Consider the following 22,128-nt stretch of genomic DNA (forward strand, 5'->3'; position numbering starts at 1 on the left):
TTTTTTATCTCCTATTGGACAACCATACCTGCAGAACCTCCTCCAACCACATTTTGACCGAACTTCCTACTTCCCTCTATCCAATAACCACCACAGTTCTTAATTCAAGTTCCATTGTCTGTACTTCTGCCCCAAAAGTGCAATTGCCTAAAGTGGCAATAGGACTCCAAATACCATGTGTATTGTTAGGCCTAGGCTTGGCCACGGTTCCGGAACCGCCGCCGGTTCCGGAACCGCCGGTTCCGGTTCCAGATTTTTTGGAACCGGAACCGAACCGAAAAGGTCCAGTTCCGGTTCCGGTTTTGGTTCCGATCCGATTATAAAACCGACGGTTCCGATCGGTTTTCCGGCGAATCGCATAATTTTAACATTTTAAAATTTGAAAACCGGTTTAAAAAAAATTTTTTTTGAACATAAAAAATTAAAAAATACACCTAAAAAATTTTAAATCTTGGAGACCGGTGTAAAAAAAATTATTTGAACATAAAAAATTAAAAAATAGACTAAAAAAATTTTAAATTTTGAAGACGGGTTAAAAAAAATTTTTGGAACATAAAAAATTAAAAAATACACCTAAAAAATTTAAAATTACTTCAATTCCATTTATTTTTTTAAAGACTTGAATTGTTGAACATAATTTTTTTTTTTATTTCAACTGAATTTTTTTTTAATGTTTGAACATAATTTAAAAAAAAAAATGGGCTTGAACTTAATTTTTTTTTTTTGTTTTAAAAAAAATTAAGTTGCCTACGTATCCTCTTGGGAGTGTAGTATATTGTAGAGAGTGTAGTATATTGTAGAGAGAGAGTAAGTAGAGAGAGTTGAGATTTTTTTGTAATTAATTTATAAATAAAATGAGGTATTTATAATAAATCCAAAAATTCTTTTTTTCCAAAATACCCTTAAAACTAGCTGTTATATAGCCGTTTATGGCTGTTGGGAGGAGTAATTAAGAGATTTCACAACAAATTTTCAAAAAAAAAAAAATTTCAAAATCTGACAGTTACAACGGCTAGTATACATATAAAACACGAGAGAAAACTAGTATACATATAAATATAAATATTTTTATTTCTAACTAATTTTAATTTTATTCCAAAAAAAAAAAAAAAAAAAAAGCAAAAGTTTGCTTTATAAATTGACGGCTAATAAGGGAACATTTCCCTCAAAAGATGGAGAATCTCATTATTTCTATCCCACACAATCACTCATTTCTCATTTAATTTCAAAAAAAAAAAAAAAATCAAAATCTCACAGTTACAACGTCTAGAACCGCCGGTTCGAACTGGTTCGAACCGGCGGTTCCAATCCGGTTCCGACTGGTTCTCTGGAACCGCCGGTTCTGGTTCCTCATTTTCAAGAACTGAAACCGAACCGAAATATTCCGGTTCTGGTTCCGGTTCGTCCCGGTTCCGGTTCTCACCGGTTCCGGTTCCGGTTCCGGGCCGGTTCGAACCGGCGGTTCCGGTTCCCGGAACCGTAATTTGGCCAAGCCTAGTTAGGCCCATCAAACTCTCAGGTAGAAAATTCTATTCCGATATGTTCAAATACGTTGCCATATGGATATTGGAAAAATTCAATCAATGAGAGAAATTTAAGGTTGGATTTTATTGATTGTTATGCATGGATAAACTACGTCAGCAACAACCGACAATCTAACGTAATAGCTTGAAATAGGAACAAAAACAATCAAGTCTTCCAAACAAGTTGAAATAGGAAAAAATAAAATAATTATTCTCATTTAATAATTAATTCAACTTTAAATGTAATATGTATTAAATATATTATTATTATTATTATTATTATTATTATTCATACAATTGCGCAAGGCGGACGCACAGGCCATGGCCATGGGGCTGTGGCCCCCAAATAAAATTAAAACAAAAAAAAAATCAATTTTCAATGTAAAAAATTTTTGAAAAAAAATTTATTTTAGTTTTGTTCCCATAATTATGTAAAATTATTTTTTAACCCCTAACTAGTAACTACTTGGGCTGGACAGATACTGATTAATAGGATATATAAAATCCTAATGAATGAGTTTTGAGTAGGATTATATTAGTGTTCTAATAGTCACTATAACACTTATACTCTCGGTGTATGGATAATATATTGTCACAATTGCACCCTAAATTCAAATTAGAGGTCACATTCAATTACAATTTCATCATAAATTCAAATTCTTTCTCATTTTAATAAGTAAACGGTGGCTTACTAGAGAAAAAGTAATCAAGAGGAGATAAATTCGGAATAATGCAAAACACTTTGCAAGGGCTTCATAGAAGGGGTTCATGAAACTCACCATCTCAATAACCAACCCTTTGGATTAAATTAACCTAATGTGTAGATATAGATCTCACAATTTCTATTCTTTATTCAACAAATTTTAAATAATTTGAATTTGGGATGCCGAGATTTAAGATTGTTTTTGGCATGCACCATGTTTCTCGAATAATCTAGAGTTGCATATTAAAATGAGATGAAATTTTGATTTTGAGTTTTAATTATGACCTTATATTTGCCATAATTTGCTTTATTCTGAACTCATCTCTTTGTGATTACTTATTTTCTAGTAATCTAGACTTATTCTATTAAAACAAGATAAACTTTAAATTTAGGGTGAAACAAGATAAAATACCAATGTACTTCTTACACCACATATCTATATCTCATATAAATTGGTGTGCCTAATATCTCATACGATGTTATTCCCGTCTATTAATTAGACTTCCCGGATGTAAAAAAAAAATCTTTTGTTGAAAGAAACAAAAATCATTTAATACTACTGTTAAATGAAAATGCCTTTCATGAATGAATCAATTGATGAGAAATACATTGCATGGCCTCATTTGATGAAAGAATGCGCATGTGGTGCAAGAGGCTACAAAATATCAGAGCAAACTCTTTTAACGTAATGTAGGAGAAACCGATCTTGATGACCCTAATCTTGAGACTATTCTCTAAATGGAAATGGTTTGATCAATCTTGATGGCAATAAAATTAAACGGACTATATTTTTGGTTTGAATTTGATTCTTTTACAAATGACATAATTAATATCTTTGTTTGCTGTTTAACATTTTTTTTATTATTTTTTTCAAATTCATAATTAATAAGACAAATTCAAACGCTTACGAAGAGATTTTTTTATAATTTAAAATTAATTAATTAATTAATTTGTTTATTTAATTAAATAATACAAAAATAAGTTCTAAAAATTATAGAAGTAATTGTTTTATCGTTTAAAATTAATTATTTACTTAGTTGTTTATTTAATTAAATAATAAAAAATAATTTCTAATAATTATATTTAATATAATTGTTTAATAATTCATAATAAATAAGAAATAAATCGAAAAAATCACAAATTAATTGTTTTATAATTTAAAATTATGTATTCACTTATTTGTATATTTCATCAAATAATATAAAAATAAATTTTAAAAATCATATTTTAATATAATTGTTTATATAAATATCTAAAACGGTTCCCACCCTCCTTCAACCTTCTCTCCATCTCTGTCTCTCTTTAAGCGGTTAGGGAGAAACGAAAGGAATTACATGGTGGCGAATGGCTAGAATTTCATTTTTAGATATAATTATATAAGGCCAAATATATAGACTTGCACTTGAACTTTAAAAAAAAAAATCCTAGGACACTCTCAACTTCGCTAGGGACTAATTATGCACTTCAAATCGATTTTTTTTGCATAAATCTTGAACTTTTTCATAATGGCAAAGGAGAGCGTGGATACAATCTTCCATCGGAGCGTTAATTGAATTTATGAAAGCCAATGCGGAAAATTTTGTCCAGCTTGGCTCCTAATGGATACTCTTCCAACGACACTTTACAAATTATCAGTACCTTTTTTCATCTCCTATTGGACAACCATACCCGGAGAACCTCCTTCAACCACATTTTGACCGAACACTTCTCTCTATCCAATAACCACCACAGCTGTTCATTCATGTCCCATTGTATGCGCTTCTGCCCCCAAAGTGCAACTGCCTTAAGTGGCAATAGGACTCCAAATACCATGTGTATTGTTAGGCCCATCAAAATCTTAGGTAGAAAATTCTATATGTTCAAATACGTTGTCATATAGATATTGGAAAAATTCAATCAATGACAAATTTAAGGTTGGATTTTTTTGATTGTTATGCATAGATAAACTACGTCAGCAACAACCGACAATCTAACTTAATAGCTTGAAATAGGAACAAAAACAATCAAGTCTTCTAAACAAGTTGAAATAGGGAAAAATAAAATAATTATTCTCATTTAATAATTAATTCAACTTTAAATGTAATAGGTATTAAATATATTATTATTATTATTATTATTATTATCCAAACCGGAACCGGAACCGGAACTTTTCGGTTTGATTCCGGTTCCAGTTTTTTTGAAACCGGAATCGCCGGTTCCGGAACCGTGGCCACCCCTAGGGGTGTGGCCGCCAAATAAAATTAAAACAAAAAAAAAATCAATTTTCAATGTAAAAAATTTTTGAAAAAAATTCTTTTAGTTTTGTCCCTATAATTATGTAAAAATTATTTTTTAACCCCTAACTACTTGGGCTGGACAGATACTGATTAATAGGATATTTAAAATCCTAATAAATGAGTTTTGAGTAGGATTATATTAGTATTCTAATAGTCACTATAAATTATAGATATATAACACCAATACGCTCTGCGTATGGATTCACTCACATACCACGCAAATGTAAATAAGATACATAGGACAACTAGTATGAATTAAAATACTACTTTTATTATTATTATTCATTATTATTCAAAATTTCTGACTATTTTTATTTTATTAAAATACTACTCCTCCAGTCTATTTAGATAGATAGGAAAACTTTTCATTTTGGGTATTCTATTTAGAAAGGAAAAATTACCTGATTTAGTAACTTTGGAAACAATGCCAATTTCAAAAGCCTGCTTTACCCTTATTTAGTTAATATAAAAAACCTTTAATAATGGGAGAATAACAAGGTAGTGGCCGACAATGATTTGTAAGTGCATTTAATGGGTTTATTTTACCAAAAGTCATTCCTTAATGAATAAACGTGTACATTTTTGTAAAATGTGCACTAAAATGAATGAGATAATACTTTTGAATAGAAAATAATCAATGTTCCTTTTTATACAAAATCTTGAACGCTGAATTCACAGAAATTGAGAAAATGTTTGCAACGTGTTGAATACTGTGTGCATTTTGCACACCCTTTTTCAGGTCAGCAAATAAAATCTTAAGAACTTGATTTTTAACTCCTTGACTCATGTTTTTACATTTGTTTCCTTTTCTTATTGATTCTATAACATTGTTTGAAGTAACTTTTAAATGTTATTGTAGCGTTATATAAAAAATTACCCCCTATAACATTTAGTTATTAACATTTTATGAAAAGATACTCAAACAACTACCAGCTACTCAAATAATAATGCTACTAAAATAGCTAACAGTTATCAAAATAATTAATTTTATCGAATAGACATGAATAGACTCCTTGACTCAATTTTCAAGTCTCAAGTAACTAACTTATTTGGCAAGAGAAGAAAGAGAGGAGAAAGAAAATTTGGAGGAGTGGGCCTATAGACAATTCCCATTCCATCAATAAATGTTTTGCAATTCTATATTGCTTCTTATGGGTTGGGCTACCCTTATTTGGTTTTAGTTTTTATCTGAAAATTATAATTGTGTTAAGTCTATTTAAATTGATTTTTTTTTTCAAAATGGTGTTATGCAAAAATTTTTTTCAAAAAACGATATTCTGTGAAAAATATTTAACAGAATGGTGTTTTGTTGACATGTTAAGGACTTCTGTTTCAGCAAATGCATTATTATATGATGACTGCAACAAAAGCAATAAATTTTAATTCGTTTTAACGATGTTTAGCAGCTTTACACTAATATTCTCTCTCCTCTCTCACTGAGTTGAGTGTTACACTATAAGCGAAACAATGTCACAATTTCAAAAGGAATATATTCTTTGACGAGATTCCCACACAAATGTTCAATTTTTACACTGTAAAGCAATTTCATATGTGCTACAGTTAACAATCAAAGACTTATTGCTATGTTACATAAGTGTAACAACCTACAACTATAAAACATATATTGTGTCATTGTTAGTGTAACAATATTTTTTGTTTACACAATTGACATGAACGATTTGATGCCATGAAAGAGATGTTTATGGGAAAAGAAAATATTCTTATGTAGGCATAAGAGGTGTCCCATTCTCGAAACTAGCAATTGAAAATTTTTCTATACTTGTTCTATTTACAATATGTTTTTGTAAATGATGAGAGGCGTGGGAATCTCATCTATAAATTGTTACAGTTACAGTATAACAATTGAACATTTGTGTGGGAATTTCACTAACGAATGTATTCCTTCTGACATTGTGATATTGTTTCACTTATAGTGTAACATTCAATAAGGAAATAGGAGAGAGAATATTGGTCTGTAAAATTGCCGGACTTAAAATAAATTAAAATTTATTTCTTTTGTTGTAGCCACAGTAACAATGCATTTGTTACACCATGACTGGAACAAAAGCCTTTGAAATGTTAACAAAACACCATTCTGATAAATATTTTTACAAAACATCATTTTCATAAATAGTCTTTTACATAACAACACTTTGGAAAAAGCCGATTTAAATTGCAGTATTTTTTGCCTAATGCAAATGGTAATATCTTTCCTTATAAATAGTAATTAATGGCAAAAAAAAAAATGAAATAGAGAAATTGAATTTGGTAAATGGATGACCCAGCCATTGGGCAATATGATGCTTTTTGAGAAATTTGATGTGTCTTTATTCCTTTATTTAGGCAGGTAGGCATGTCACCGGTTCATTTTGAATCAGAACCGAAACGTACTGTAGGTGAACCGAAAACAAACTGTATTGTAGGTGAATCGAAACCAAACCAAAACCGTCGGTTTAACGTTTTGAACCAAAATTGGCGGTTTAAGGATCCGTTAAGATTCATGTGAATGTTAAAATCTGAACCTGAACCGGCTATAAACTGTCGATCAACCGGCATTTCGATCCGGTTCGAACTGAAAATTTTCTATTTTTATTTTCAAAATGATAATCACTTGGCCTATTTTATAAATTTCTATAAGTCTCAATAATATTTTACTACCTAATATACTTTACTTAAGATTTAAAAAAAAAAAAAAAACACTTTACTTTAAAAGTTAAAAATATAAAAAGTAAAATGGTTACAAAGGAGAGAAATATTTAGTCTAAACTTATATTGTTTTTAACTTTTTTTTACCCTTTTAAATTCTTTACTAAGTTTAAAATCACATTCTTTTGAAGTATTTTTCAAAATTTTCTTATAATTTATTTAATTAATAACATTTAAACAAAATAAAGTGATAATTTATTTGATTATTTTGTAAAATTAATTAATTTTATTCTTATATGAGTATGAGCATTCTAAAATTTATTTAAATAAAATTTACCAATATTTATTAAACTCATATTAATATTTTTAAAAGAAAGATGTAACAGTAGAATCAATTTAAAAAAAAAAACATATATCGCCGGAAACCGTGATCGGAACCGCACCGGAACGGGACCAAAATCGGCGGTTTAAAGGCCGGTTCAAGTTCAACTTTTTAAAAATTTTGAACCGTCGGTTTTGCGAACCGGAACCGGCTGTTCAATAAACCGGTCATACTTAATTTTAGGCTTTAGGACCACTAATAGTTAATTGTGCTTTTTCCCCTCTTTGGACAAATGACAATCATTTTCCACTAGATTTATACAAACTGTTCACAGCAATTTTCTAGCACATGATCAAGCAATAAATTGCATGTTCTGTTGAAGATATTTATAATAAATTAATTATCACTTAGCATAATAAAAATAATGGTAGAGACTACGGTTGGATTTCTTCATAATTTTTAATATCCTAAAATTTGGAAATTAAATATAGAATATAGTTAGCTATAGCAATCAGCAGGAAAGACGGACCAAAAAAACAAACGCATTCAAAGAAACACCAGAATGTAGGTTCTATTCCTAAAGTGTCATGGGTGGGGAGGTAAGCTAAGAGGGTAGTTCATACTCAGGGGCCGCGCCATATTATACACAGTGGGTTGAATTGATCCCACTCAATTTTTAAAAAATATTTATAAAATAGAGTTAAATTGATAAAAAATATTAAAAATATATATTAAATGAAAAATTTTGAAAATTTTAATCAAATTGATACCATTAAAAATCAAATTAAATAAATGATACCACTGAAAAAATTTCTATCTCCTTCGCTGATCATACTCTTATTAATTTTAAAGTTTGGCATGATTTTTCAGCTCGTGTTAGACAATTGATTGTTATGGATTTACTTCTTAATAATATTTTTCTTCCCTTTCAAAAAAAAAAACGAGCACTAATAATAGAGCGAGTAATAGAACTCTGCGAGAAACATTCAAAGCCCCATTTTTACCATTAACGAGAACTTGCAAAAATACTTGTTGAAGAGAAAAGCTGCATATGAAAACGTATACATGATTTCTTTTTTTTTTTTTTAATACTATATTTATTTATATTTGGAAGATAATGACTATCAGGAAAATTTTTAATTATGCAGTAGGTATTTAAGCGCGGCAAACACGTGATCCTTATATTTTAGAAAAAACAAATTGTATTTTACCAAATTTTAAAAAATAATTTTTATAACTTTGATTAATTCTTTTAATTTTATTAATCAATACTTTTTTTTTTTCAATAACAATCGTAATATAAGTGATGGTTAAAACTGACAAAGGGAGTTGGCGAAGGAGATTTACATTTTTGGAAAAGTCATGGAACATATTCGGTGATACCAAAATGTTACCCTCTAGCTAATTGTGTATATATAATCCTGGAGATGAAACTAATTCTAAATCTAAGATTGCAAATTGAAGAGAAGTAAAGGCATTCAATTGATCAAAAAATGGAAAGCATCTTTGAATCCCGTGGAGCAACAGGTTTGGCCACAGTTCTAGCCATTGGCACTGCAAATCCACCAAACTGTATTTACCAAGCAGACTATCCACACTTCTACTTCAAAATCACTCGAAGCGAGCACATGAAAGAATTGAAAGAAAAGTTCATACGTATCTGTAAGCATATATCAATCGCTGTATTAATTCATCAATTTTTCTAACTTAATATATAATCAATCAATCTTTCTCGTAGTCCTGATAACCTATTTGATTTCCTTGAGAATTTTAAATACAAGAAATGATTTATCTTTCCATATTTTTGGTAACAGGTCAAAAATCAGAGATAAAGAAACGTTATATGTACCTGACTGAAGACATTATCCAGAAGAACTCTAGCATAGCAACTTACAAGGCTCCATCTCTTGATGCACGTCAAGAAATTTTAGTTCATGAAGTTCCCAAGCTAGGTGAAGAAGCAGCTACGAAGGCTATACAAGAATGGGGCCAACCTATATCGAAGATTACACATCTTATATTTTGCACAGCTTCAGGTGTAAATATGCCTGGCGCAGATCTTGAGCTTGTCAAGCTTCTTGGACTTCAAAATTCTGTGAAAAGATTCATGATGTATCAACAAGGTTGCTTTGCAGGAGCTGCAGCTCTTCGTCTTGCTAAAGATATTGCTGAAAATAATGTTGATTCACGAATTCTTATCGTCTGCTCCGAGAACATGACTGTGAGTTTTCATGCCCCTTCAGATACCCATTTGGATATTCTTGTTGGCTCTGCAATTTTTGGCGATGGAGCTGCAGCAATAATAGTTGGTATTTGGTTCTACCCCTTCCACTTCGGAGCGCCCGTTGTTCCATGTTTTGTCTGCATCTCATAAACTTATTCCGGACTCAGAAAATGGAATAGTAGGACACACTCGTGAAATGGGATTATCTTATTACTTGTCTCGAAGTGTGCCTCAACTTATTGAAGATAATATTGTGCAATGCTTATCTGAAATTTTTGGAAGCAATAAAGATTGGAACTCAATATTTTATGTGGTTCACCCTGGTGGTCCAACCGTACTCAACGGGCTCGAACGGAAACTTAGTCTGACAAAACTGAGGCTTAGAGCAAGCCGTCACGTGTTGAATGTTAGGAATCAAGGCTCTGATACCACTTGTTAGGATACCGGCAATAAAAATACGAGAATAATTAAGCAGCGAAAAAATAAAAATGGGACACACAGAAATTTACGTGGTTCACCCTCAACTGTTTAGGGCTACGTCCACGGGACCAACTCCGAATATTTTTCTTCCATTATTATAAAATAGTAGGCTTACAAATAGAGTAATACAAAATAGTGGCACTCACAAGTGTTTCCCAAAATACCCTAAGAATCTTCACTATTTTCTAAACCCGGAGTTTTAAGAACCCTCTTCTTAAAACTCAAACACTCTCTATTGATCTCTCGCTTATTGTTGGTGTCTATGCTGAATGCTCCTGCCTCTATTTATAGGCAAAGATTTGAGAGAGCCGTGCATTGCTCATGCACGGCTCTTCATTATTTTCAACTGGCATGCCAACCATTCAATGGTTGGTTGCCAACCTTTGATTTTTTTTTTTTTTTTTATCACGTGGTTTAGCACCGCCACTCCACTAGAAAAAAATATATATATGTGGGTCCCACTTGAGTGGGCACACCACCACTAACAAATCTCCCCCTGCACGCTCAAGTGGGGACGTCAGCCATATTCTCCATCATCCCTGCAGCTAATCGACAATATTCAAATTTGTCTTTTGGAAGAGTCTTCGTTAACATATCTGACCCATTTTCATCTGTATGGATCTTCTCAAGCTGTAACTGCTTCATCTCCAGTACATCCCTGATCCAATGATATCTAACATCAATGTGCTTTGATCTTGAATGAAAGGAGGAATTCTTCCCAAGATGAATTGCACTCTGGCTATCGCAGAATATCAAATATCGTTCTTGATGAATTCCGAGTTCATTCAAGAACTTCTTCATCCACAGCAACTCTTTGCATGCTTCTGTTAGTGCTATGAATTCTGCCTCAGTTGTTGATAGAGCAACACATTTCTGCAATCTTGATTGCCATGACACAGCTCCCCCTGCAAATGTGATTAGATACCCTGATGTGGACTTTCTCGAGTCAACATCCCCAGCCATATCTGCATCAGTATAACCGACTAATATTGGCTTCTCATCTCCAAAGCATAAACATACTTTGGTCGTACCTCGAAGATACCTGAAAATCCATTTCACTGCAGCCCAATGTTCCTTTCCAGGATTTGAAAGAAACCGACTCACCACTCCAACTGAGTGAGCAATATCTGGCCGTGTACAAACCATGGCATACATTAAGCTTCCAACTGCTGAAGCATATGGGATCTTTTCCATCTCTTCCTTCTCTCCATCGGTAGAAGGGCACTGTTTTGAGCTTAATTTAAAGTGATTAGCAAGAGGACAACTAACCGCTTTAGAATTCTCCATTTTGAACCTTTGAAGTACTTTCTCAATGTACTTCTCCTGTGACAACCATAATTTCTTGGCTTTTCGATTTCTCGTAATCTTCATACCAAGAATTTGCTTTGCTGGTCCCAAGTCTTTCATAGCAAAAGACTTACTTAGCTGTTTTTTCAAGCTATTAATTCTGACAGAATTCTGACCAACAATCAACATATCATCTACATAGAGCAAGAGAATAATGTAGTCATCATCAGAGAATTTCTTTACAAAGACACAGTGATCTGAAGTAGTCTTTTTGTAACCTTGCTCCCCCATAACAGACTCAAACTTCTTGTACCACTGTCTTGGTGCCTGCTTCAAACCGTAAAGGCTCTTCTTCAGTTTACAGACATAATCTTCTTTCCCCTTTTTTATGAAACCCTCTGGCTGCTCCATGTATATTTCTTCTTCCAAATCTCCATGTAGGAAGGCAGTCTTTACATCCATTTGCTCGATTTCCAGATCAAAACTGGCGGCCATTCCGAGCACTGTTCGAATGGATGTCATTTTCACAACTGGTGAAAAGATCTCATCAAAATCAATACCCTTTCTTTGATTGAATCCTTTCACAACCAGTCTAGCTTTGAATCGTGGTTGGGAGCTGTGTTCTTCCTGCTTGATTCTGAACACCCACTTGTTCTTCAAAGCTTTCTTGCCTTTGGGCAACTTTACCAGCTCAAATGTTTTATTCTCATGCAAGGATTTCATTTCATCTTGCATGGCTTCAATCCAGTTCCTTTTGTGTTCACTTTCCATTGCTTCTTCAAAACATTCAGGTTCTCCCCCGTCAGTCATCAATACATATTCATTTGCTGAATATCTAGTAGATAGTTGTCTGACTCTACTAGACCTTCTTAATGTTTGAGAACCTTCCGGTGCTGGTGGCTGAACATGAACACCATCAAAATTGTCTTCTGGTTCAGGAACTTCTGGATTTTCTAACTCTGGCTCTTGTTCTTGTGGAACATTTTCTTCATCTCCAACTTGTCTTTGTTCTGTTGCTGGAGGAACTATTTGCACATCTGTTGAATCTTCTTCAGCTCTATCGGCAGCTTGCTTTTGAGTCTTTTCAACATCTTCAATAGTCTGATTTTCAACAAATACAGCATCTCTACTTCTTATCATCTTTTTCTGGATTGGATCAAAAAATCTATAGCCAAATTGATCTTGACCATAGCCAATGAATACACATTGTCGAGTCTTGACATCAAGCTTAGACCTCTCATCCTTAGGAATATGCACAAATGCTTTGCAACCAAACACCCGCAAGTGATCATAGGAAACATCCTTTCCTGACCATACTCGTTCTGGAGTATCATACTGAAGAGGAACACAAGGTGAACGATTTATAAGATGAACTGCTGTAAGAAGAGCTTCACCCCAAAATCTTTTAAACTTTGCATGTGAGAGTAAACATCTGACTCTCTCCATCAAAGTTCTGTTCATCCTCTCAGCCAAACCATTCAATTGCGGCGTCTTGGGAGGTGTTGTTTGATGTCGAATACCATGCTCTTTGCAGAAAGCATCAAATGGCCCAGTGTATTCTCCACCATTATCTGTTCTGATGCACTTCAGCTTCTTGCCTGTCTGTCGCTCAACCAAGTTTAGAAATTGTTTAAAAGCATCTAAAACTTAATTTTTGGACTTCAAAGTGTATACCCAGGTCTTCCTAGAATGGTCATCGATAAATGTAACGAAGTATCGATTTCCACCATATGACATCGTCAATGGTCCACACAGATCTGAATGTACAAGATCTAACACATTCTTCATTCTGGAAGGCTGAGAAATCTTGAAGGCTACTCTATTCTGCTTTCCTGCCATACAATCAGAACATTTCTCTAAATGGACTTTATCCAATCCAGATAGCATGTTGTTTTTGACCAGAGTTGTCATTCCTTTCTCACTCATGTGGCCTAGTCGTTTATGCCACAATTCAACTGCACTGTCATCCTCTGCTATATTAAAAGCATCTCGGGAGAGCTTCGCATGCATCACGTACAGCTTTGGATCTTTCTTTCCATTGGCTATCACCATGGAACCTTTTGTGAGTTTCCATTGCCCATTCCTGAAGGTGCTACAGAAATTTTCATCATCAAGTCTGCCAACCGAGATTAAATTAGAATGCATGTCTGGTACATGCACGACATCTTTTAAAATTAATCTCGAACCATTCTCTGTCTCCAGGCAAATGTCTCCCTTACCGACGACTTTCAACAGTTTGCCGTCTGCTATCTTGACCACACCCAAATTTTCTGATGTGTAAGATGAAAAATTCTCTCTCCGGGATGTTGCATGAAGTGTAGCCCCACTATCAATTACCCAACTGGTCTCCTGGGTTGCAAGATTGATAGTGTCTTCAATGAACAGTTGGAACTCAGCAATGACATTGGCTTCATCATCACTGCTTTCTTCTTTCTTTGCTTTGCCTTTGATCTTCTCCTGATCACTTTTAAATTTCTGGCAATACCTTTTAATGTGCCCCTTCTTTCCACAATGATGGCACACAATATTGGCAAATTTGTTTGATTTACCCCTGCTCTTATCTCTTGTATTTGAACCTCTAGATTGGCTCCTCCCTCTAGGCTGGTTATTTCTTTTAGCATCTGCTAAAAGCATGTCTGACTGAGATGAAGAAGAATTCTATGCTTTGCGTCTCATTTCTTCATTCAGAACAGCATTTTTAACAAACTCCCAGCTGACTCCACTATGTGGTGTAGAGTTTGTAATTGATATCTTCAAAGTCTCCCAAGACTCTGGTAAGGAGGCAAGCACCATAAGGCCGAGGATTTTATCATCTGCTAAAAGCATGTCTGACTGAGATGAAGAAGAATTCTGTGCTTTGCGTCTCATTTCTTCATTCAGAACAGCATTTTTAACAAACTCCCAGCTGACTCCACTATGTGGTGTAGAGTTTGTAATTGATATCTTCAAAGTCTCCCAAGACTCTGGTAAGGAGGCAAGCACCATAAGGCCGAGGATTTTATCATCAAATTTTATGCCCATATTTGACAGCTGGTGAATAGTCGCCTGCATTTCACTCAAGTGATCTGCTACAGAAGTACCTTCTTGGTATTTGAAATTCATCAGCTTCGTCAAATAAAATAATTGGTTGTTGCCGGATTTTGAGGCATATAATTCTTCAAGCTTGTCCCATAATGTTCTGGCGTGAGTCTCGTTACAGATGTGGTTGTACACATTATCATCGACAAATTGTCGAATATAACCACAGACTTGTTCATGCTCGAAAGCCCATTCTTCATCAGTCTTGTCTTCCGGTTTGCTTGAACCAAACACAGGCAGATGCATTTTTGTTACCATAAGGAGATTTCTCATTTTATTTTTCCATATATGGTAATTTGCGCCATTTAGACTGATCATTTTGCTTGTTCTAGCTTCCATGACTTTTGAGTGAATAGTAACCGTATATATGAATAGTAATAGTATACAAGAATAGTAACTGTATATGTAAATAGTACTATACGTGAATAGTACCTGTATGCGTGAATAGTACTATACGTGAATAGTGCTGGGCTTAACAGTGACGGGCTCAGAAACAGTAACGCCAATAGTAACTATTCACCATCAACCACGAGTTACTATTTTACTATTCACCACTAAGTCGATTCTGCAACGTCTTTCCGAGCGGACTGCACCAACGGACTCGTCGTAATTTTCTCGTCTTCGTGGTATATTTATTTTCAAAATATATCCACGGATCTGGTACCGCTATCTGACCGGCTGAACCAGGCTCTGATACCACTTGTTAGGAATCAAGGCTCTGATACCACTTGTTAGGATACCGGCAATAAAAATACGAGAATAATTAAGCAGCGAAAAAATAAAAATGGGACACAGAAATTTACGTGGTTCACCCTCAACTGTTTAGGGCTACGTCCACGGGACCAACTCCGAATATTTTTCTTCCACTATTATAAAATAGTAGGTTTACAAATAGAGTAATACAAAATAGTGGCACTCACAAGTGTTTCCCAAAACACCCTAAGAATCTTCACTATTTTCTAAACCCGGAGTTTTAAGAACCCTCTTCTTAAAACTCAAACACTCTCTATTGATCTCTCGCTTATTGTTGGTGTCTATGCTGAATGCTCCTGCCTCTATTTATAGGCAAAGATTTGAGAGAGCCGTGCATTGCTCATGCATGGCTCTTCATTATTTTCAACTGGCATGCCAACCATTCAATGGTTGGTTGCCAACCTTTGATTTTTTTTTTTTTTTTTTTATCACGTGGTTTGGCACCGCCACTCCACTAGAAAAAAAATATATATGTGGGTCCCACTTGAGTGGGCACACCACCACTAACATTGAATGAATATGGAAATATGTGGGGTCCAAGTGTCTTCTTCATTCTTGATGAGGTGAGAAAAAAATCTGCAGTGGAAGGAAAGGCTACTACTGGAGAAGGATTGGATTTGGGTGTTCTGTTAGGATTTGGCCCTGGTCTAACTCTGGAGACTGTTGTATTGCGTAGTGTTGCTATTTATGGAACTGATTAAGCCACTACTAATTTATCATCCAATATGATGTAGTTAATTAGTAAAAACTACCGATTTTTATGTGTGTCAATTTTTGATTATCAAGACAAGAACATATTATTTAATCTGATTTAAAAAAATATTACAAGCAAGTTCGATATCTAATCTGATGTAAAAAATATTATAATCATTGGATGGTTTACCTTCGTCATTGACAATTTTTCATCATCCGTTTCCAACCAGAATTAAATGAATCAAACCGATTCATGTAAAAAATAAAAATCTATTTTATTTCCAAACCCAAAAAGATCTTGAAGAGGCAGTGCAAACTGCCTAGCTGAAGCACGGGAGGGGCCTAGGGAGCTTGGGTGCAAGACCCACCCGTTGTGTAGGGACGAATTCCATAACCCAGCTGTTGTAAGCACAACACATGACTTCACAAGTTGAAAATTCTAATTTTTGATATAACCAGAGGGTTTAATTCTCTCGCGCTATAAAGCGTAAAGATTTCTGGTCTTTTCAATAAAGTGCATTTTTCGAAAATTAAATTTGTATTTTCATCCTTATTGAAAATTGATGTTGCTTACCACCTCAACCAATACCTCCTCAATTCCTTTTTGATTCTTTCTTTTCCACCAGGACTTCGAACTCACATAAATATATATTCCTTAAGCATAATTTGTGAAAAAATATTATTATTGTTCTCCTTTGCCGTCGGAACAATTGATTCTACCATGTTAAAGAATCATGTTGACTAAATATTAAATTCACAAAGAGCATACGAAGGTGATAACTAAGGAGTGTTTAGTTCCATTTTTTCATGCTGTGGATGTCTGATTAGGCCCAACAACAAGTGGATTAAAAATGTTTGGTAAGGATTTTGGCCCAACAACGTATTAGAACTATTTGGTAAGATTCTAATTGGCGGCTATAGCTACTAGAACTCTCAATCCACCGTTGATTCCATTAGTTAGATTAGGGGTGGCCACGGTTCCGGAACCGGCGGTTCCGGTTCCAGAACCGGCGGTTCCGGTTCCAAAAAAATTGGAACCGGAATCAAACCGAAAAAGTCCGGTTCCGGTTCCGGTTTGGAACCGGACGGTTCCGGTTCCGGTTCCGGTTCCGGTCCGGTGATAAAACCGACGGTTCCGATCGATTTTCCGGCGAATCACATAATTTTAAATTTTAAATTTTGAAGACCGGTTTTCAAAATTTAATAAATTTGTGAAAGTTATTTGTAAAAAAAATACACCTAAAAAATTAAAAAATTCTACAATTAAATTTATTTTTTTAAAGACTTGAATATAATTATTTTTTACAAAAAAATTCTTCAACTGAAATTATTTTTTGTTTAAAAAAGTTTGAATATAATTTAAAAAAATATTGTAGAGAGAGTAAGTAGAGAGAGTAGAGATTTTTTTGTAATGAATTTGTAAATGAAATGAGGTATTTATAATAAATCCAAAAAATTAATTTTTCAAAAATACCCTTGAAACTAGCCGTTATATAGCCGTTTATAGCTATTGGGAGGAATAATTAATAGATTTCACAATAAAATTAAAAAAAAAAACACAACGTTCAGACCAATAATTATAAGAAGAATATGTATTTATTTTTTTATTTCATTTTTCTGTTGTCCCTTTGTAGGGTGTAGGCGTAGGGTTTATAATTTTATTGTGTCTAAGGTTGGGTGGACAGAGTGGTGGGGTACTGGGGTTTCTTTGCTCTAAAAGGAGCTTTTTTTTTTTTTTTTTTTTTTTGGTGTGACAGTTTATAAGAACCTCCGGTTCGAACCGGCGGTTCTAACCGGCCGGAGAACCGGCGGTTCCAACCGGTTCCGACCGGTTTTCTGGAACCGCCGGTTCTGGTTCCAGAAAATCTGGAACCGGAACCAAACCGGAATATTCCGGTTCCGGTTCCGGTTCTGGTTCCGGACCGGTTCGAACCGGCGGTTCCGGTTCCAGGAACCGTGATTTGGCCAAGCCTAAGTTAGATGTATGAGCTTTTTGCGAACTGCTATTAGTATTTTATATAAATAGATTAAAATATATATTTTTTCTTTTAAGATTAATATATTTTCTTTGCCCATCGATAATACAAGAAGATTAAAAGAAGACCATAGCGTAACCTATCATCAGGTAATTTTTTCTACTCTTTTTGTTATTTTATTGATTGACATATATTAACCGTGTTATATTGTGTTTTTATTAGATAAATATATGTTTATTAATATTAAGATACATAATATGCTCATACATTTTATTAATTAAGATACTAAGTTTAATTAATTTTTCATTTTTATTTTTTTTAATTTTTAATTCATTAGAAATGAATTAGAAATATTTTATATTTAAACTTTAAATTATCGAAAAGATACTCTTATCGATCATTTTACATATTAATAGTAATAACTGATTACAACTTTACCAAACATCCATAGTTTATGTGCTATCAGCTATCAGCAATAGCTATTCGTTATTAACTATCAGCAATCGCTATCAGTTGTCTGAAACTGCTGAATCAAATAGGCCCTAAATATCATATTCATAAGATATATAAAAATGGCAAATTAGCTAGCTAATTGATTAATATTAACATTTTATCCGCAATTCAGGAGTTTTAAGCAATGCTCATCGCTGGCCCACTGCAAGATTCATTAGTTTAACAAATTGTAAATACCATATAATTAATTAATTAATTCGAACTTAAATAAAATAATCACCTTCATGAAAATTGCATCTCGCTTTGGAACAATCCTGAACATATCTCCTCCAACATGCTTCACTTCTACCATAAAAAGCATAAATAAATAGCATTTCTATATGTTCAAATACGTTGCCATATAGGTATTGGAAAAATTCAATCACTAAAAATTCAATCAATAGATAAACTACGTCAGCAACAACCCACAATCTAACGTGATAGCTTGAAATAGGAACAAATAAAATAATTATTCTCATTTAATAATTAATTCAAATTTAAATGTAATATGTATTAAATATATTTTTATTATTATTATCGTTATTATTATTCATACAATTGCGCTAGAGGAATTTATTGTTAATTATCTATTATACGTAATAGACAAGACAGGCCATGGCCATGGGACTGTGGTCCCCAAATAAAATTTAAAAAATAATAATAAATTTTCAATGTAAAAAATTTTTGGAAAAAATTTATTTTAGTTTTGTCCCCATAATTATGTAAAATTATGGTTTTACCCCTAACTATTTGGGCCGGACCGGTACGGATTAATAGGATATATAAAATCCTAATGAATGAGTTTTGAGTAGGATTATATTAGTATTCTAATAGTCACTATAAATTATAGATATATAACACTTATACTCTCAGCGTATGGATTCACTCATATACTACTTAAATGTAAATAAAATACATAGAACAACTAGTATGAATTGTTATTATTCAAAATTTTTGGCTATTTTTATTTTATTAAAAATACTACTCCTCCGTTCTATTTAGATAGATAGGAAAACTTTTCATTTTGGGTGTTCTATTTAGAAAGGAAAAATTAACTCAATTTATAAATTTGGAAACAATGCCAATTTGAAAAGACTACTTTACCCTTATTTAGTTAATGAAAAAAACCTTTAATAATGGGAAAATAATAAGGTAGTGATAGACAAAGACTTGTAAGCGCAATTAATGAGGTTGTTTTATCAAAAATCATTTCTTGATGAATAAATGTGCACATTTTTGTATATTTTAATTACTCCACTCAATTTAAATGGTTAAAAATTCACTTTGTATATTTTAATTACAGCTTATCCATTGTGTAAAACTAGACCAACTATTCTAGTTTGATTTTTAAATGTGTATGGCCAGTTAAGTCCTTCATGTCACTAAAAATAATAGTAAAATGGCTTCAAATGAATAAATAAAATTTTAAGGACTCAAATAGTTAAAAGTTACAAACTCCAGCGCTTGTAAATATATTTTGCCTAAATTTAATGGATAACACTTGCATCTAATGCGCAAATGGACTAATTTAATGAGATTAAACTATTAAAAATACCTAAAACTTTGCTTCTTTTGCACTCTAAATCTAACTTAACCCCTTAAATATTCCAATTGCAACTTTTTATCATAATTATACCCTAATTTGAAATTAGCCAAAATTAGTGAATAAAATATATTAAACAAGGATTCCATAGCTCATACTTGAGTTAACTAACCAAATGAATGAGTTGATTATACTATATAAAATACCCTAAAGTTTGGCGGTTATAATAATTGCACTCCAAAAAGAATTTAATTCCTTAGATACTCCAATTTTTAATTTTTTATTACAACTGCATCTCAAATTCAAATTATAAAAATGACCTACCATACCCCTAAAGTTATAAAAATCAATAACTTTGCACAGCTCACATGACAATCCTAGAACAACTAAAAGAGCTTGTATACACGCTCATCAAACGCAATCGTCTTTTCTTTATTCTTCATCTCCTTCTTTCTGTCTCTCTCCTCTTTTTCTCTTTAGCTATCCCTAATGAATCCACATGGTCAAGGATTCATGCAACACCAGATCAAGATGGAGAAGGACTCATATAAGGGCATTTTTATACAAGTCACAATTGATTGATAAAATAAGATGATTTAAAGTCCAGCAACAATTTATTATTTTCTATCAATCCGTGTTTGTTTTATTTCTATTTTCTTAATTTTTTTCTGATTTTTCCATCTACTTCCCATCTCTTGAATCATTTTATGACTATATTTTTGAATCAAGGATAGTTTTTCTTCGATCTGGGGAAAATTTTTTTATTTAATTTTGTTATTTGTAAAATATTAATATATGAATTTTTTTTTTAATGATTTTGGAAGAAAGGTGGACAAAAAAAAATCCTACATTATTGTTTTAACTTTTTTAGTGCAACTGTAGTTATAAGAAGCTTCATCTTCTTCCTACGATTTTCTGCAATTGAAGCATAGTGCTATGGCTTTTGATTAAATAATTTATTTTTTCAATGAAAACTTGTCAATTTAGAGAAATTTTTCAGCTGTAATGTCAATTTTCATATTATGATTGAATGAATAGTAAATCAATTAGCGTTTTGTATTTGGATGCACTTATTTAATTTGAAATTGAAGACTTCATACTCTTGATTTATTTGGAAGTTTTAGTAAAAGGGAATGAAGTTGCAGAGAACACTGAAAGATATGCTGTTGGGGGGTGGGTTGGAAAAGGAAAGGATGTTAAAGTACAAAAAAAAAAAAAAAAAGACCTATTAGTTTTATTTTTTATTAGTTAAATATCGTCTAAGTCTTTTTTTTTTTTTTTTTTTTTTTTTTTTTTTTTTTTATGCTTCACGCTCTTTAGGAAAGTGATTTTTATGTTGGGCTTTAAAGTGTTTAAATAGGACAAATTTGATAATTACTCGAACATAGTAGTCCCCAGGAAAGTTAATGGCACCGTAAGATTTTTCATTGAAAATTTAGGAGATAATCTACGTATTTAGCCAAAAAAAAAAGACTACGTATATTATGTAGCCTACGATGTTATTCCGGCCCATTACACCTCTCAAATGTAAAAGAAAAATCTTTCGTTGAAAGAAACAAAAATAATTTAATACTGCTATTAAATGAAAATGCCTTTCATGATTGAATCAATTGATGAGAAATACATTGCATAGCATCATTTGATGAAAGAATGCGCATGTGGTGCAAGACGTTACAAAATGTCAGAGCAAACTTTTTTAACGTAATATAGGAGAAACCGATCTTGATGACCCTAATCTTGAGACTATTCTCTAAATGGAAATGGTTGGTTATTGATCAATCTTGATGGCAATAAAATCGAACGGACCATATTTGTCTAGATCGGGTTTGAATTTGATTCTTGACAAATGACATAATTAATATCTTTGTTTGTAGTTTAACAATTTTTTTATTATTTTTTTTAAATTCATAATTAATAAGACAAATTCAAACACTTACGAAGAAATTTTTTTATAATTTAAAATAAGTAAATTAATTAATTGTTTATCTAATTAAATAATACAAAAATAAGTTCTAAAACTCATAGAAGTAATTGCTTTCTAGTTTAAAATTAATTATTTACTTAGTTGTTTATTTAATTAAATAATAAAAAATAATTTCTGATAATTATATTTAATATAATTGTATAATAAT

General features: G+C 32.6%; 1 protein-coding gene across 1 annotated transcript; it reads left to right on the plus strand.

The window, feature by feature from the left end:
• Positions 1-8,799: 8,799 nt before the first annotated feature.
• Positions 8,800-16,057, plus strand: LOC105639050 (chalcone synthase). Its single transcript, XM_037641151.2, is given in 4 exon segments — positions 8,800-9,132; positions 9,285-9,781; positions 9,783-10,093; positions 15,801-16,057. Coding segments are annotated over 4 exon segments (1,170 nt in total). The 5' UTR covers positions 8,800-8,963; the 3' UTR covers positions 15,994-16,057.
• The last annotated feature ends 6,071 nt before the right edge of the window (positions 16,058-22,128 follow it).

This window comes from Jatropha curcas, chromosome 9 (assembly GCF_041381405.1).
Source record: "Jatropha curcas cultivar XTBG-Jc1 chromosome 9, XTBG_Jcur_1.0, whole genome shotgun sequence".
Classification (NCBI taxonomy): Eukaryota; Viridiplantae; Streptophyta; class Magnoliopsida; order Malpighiales; family Euphorbiaceae; genus Jatropha; species Jatropha curcas.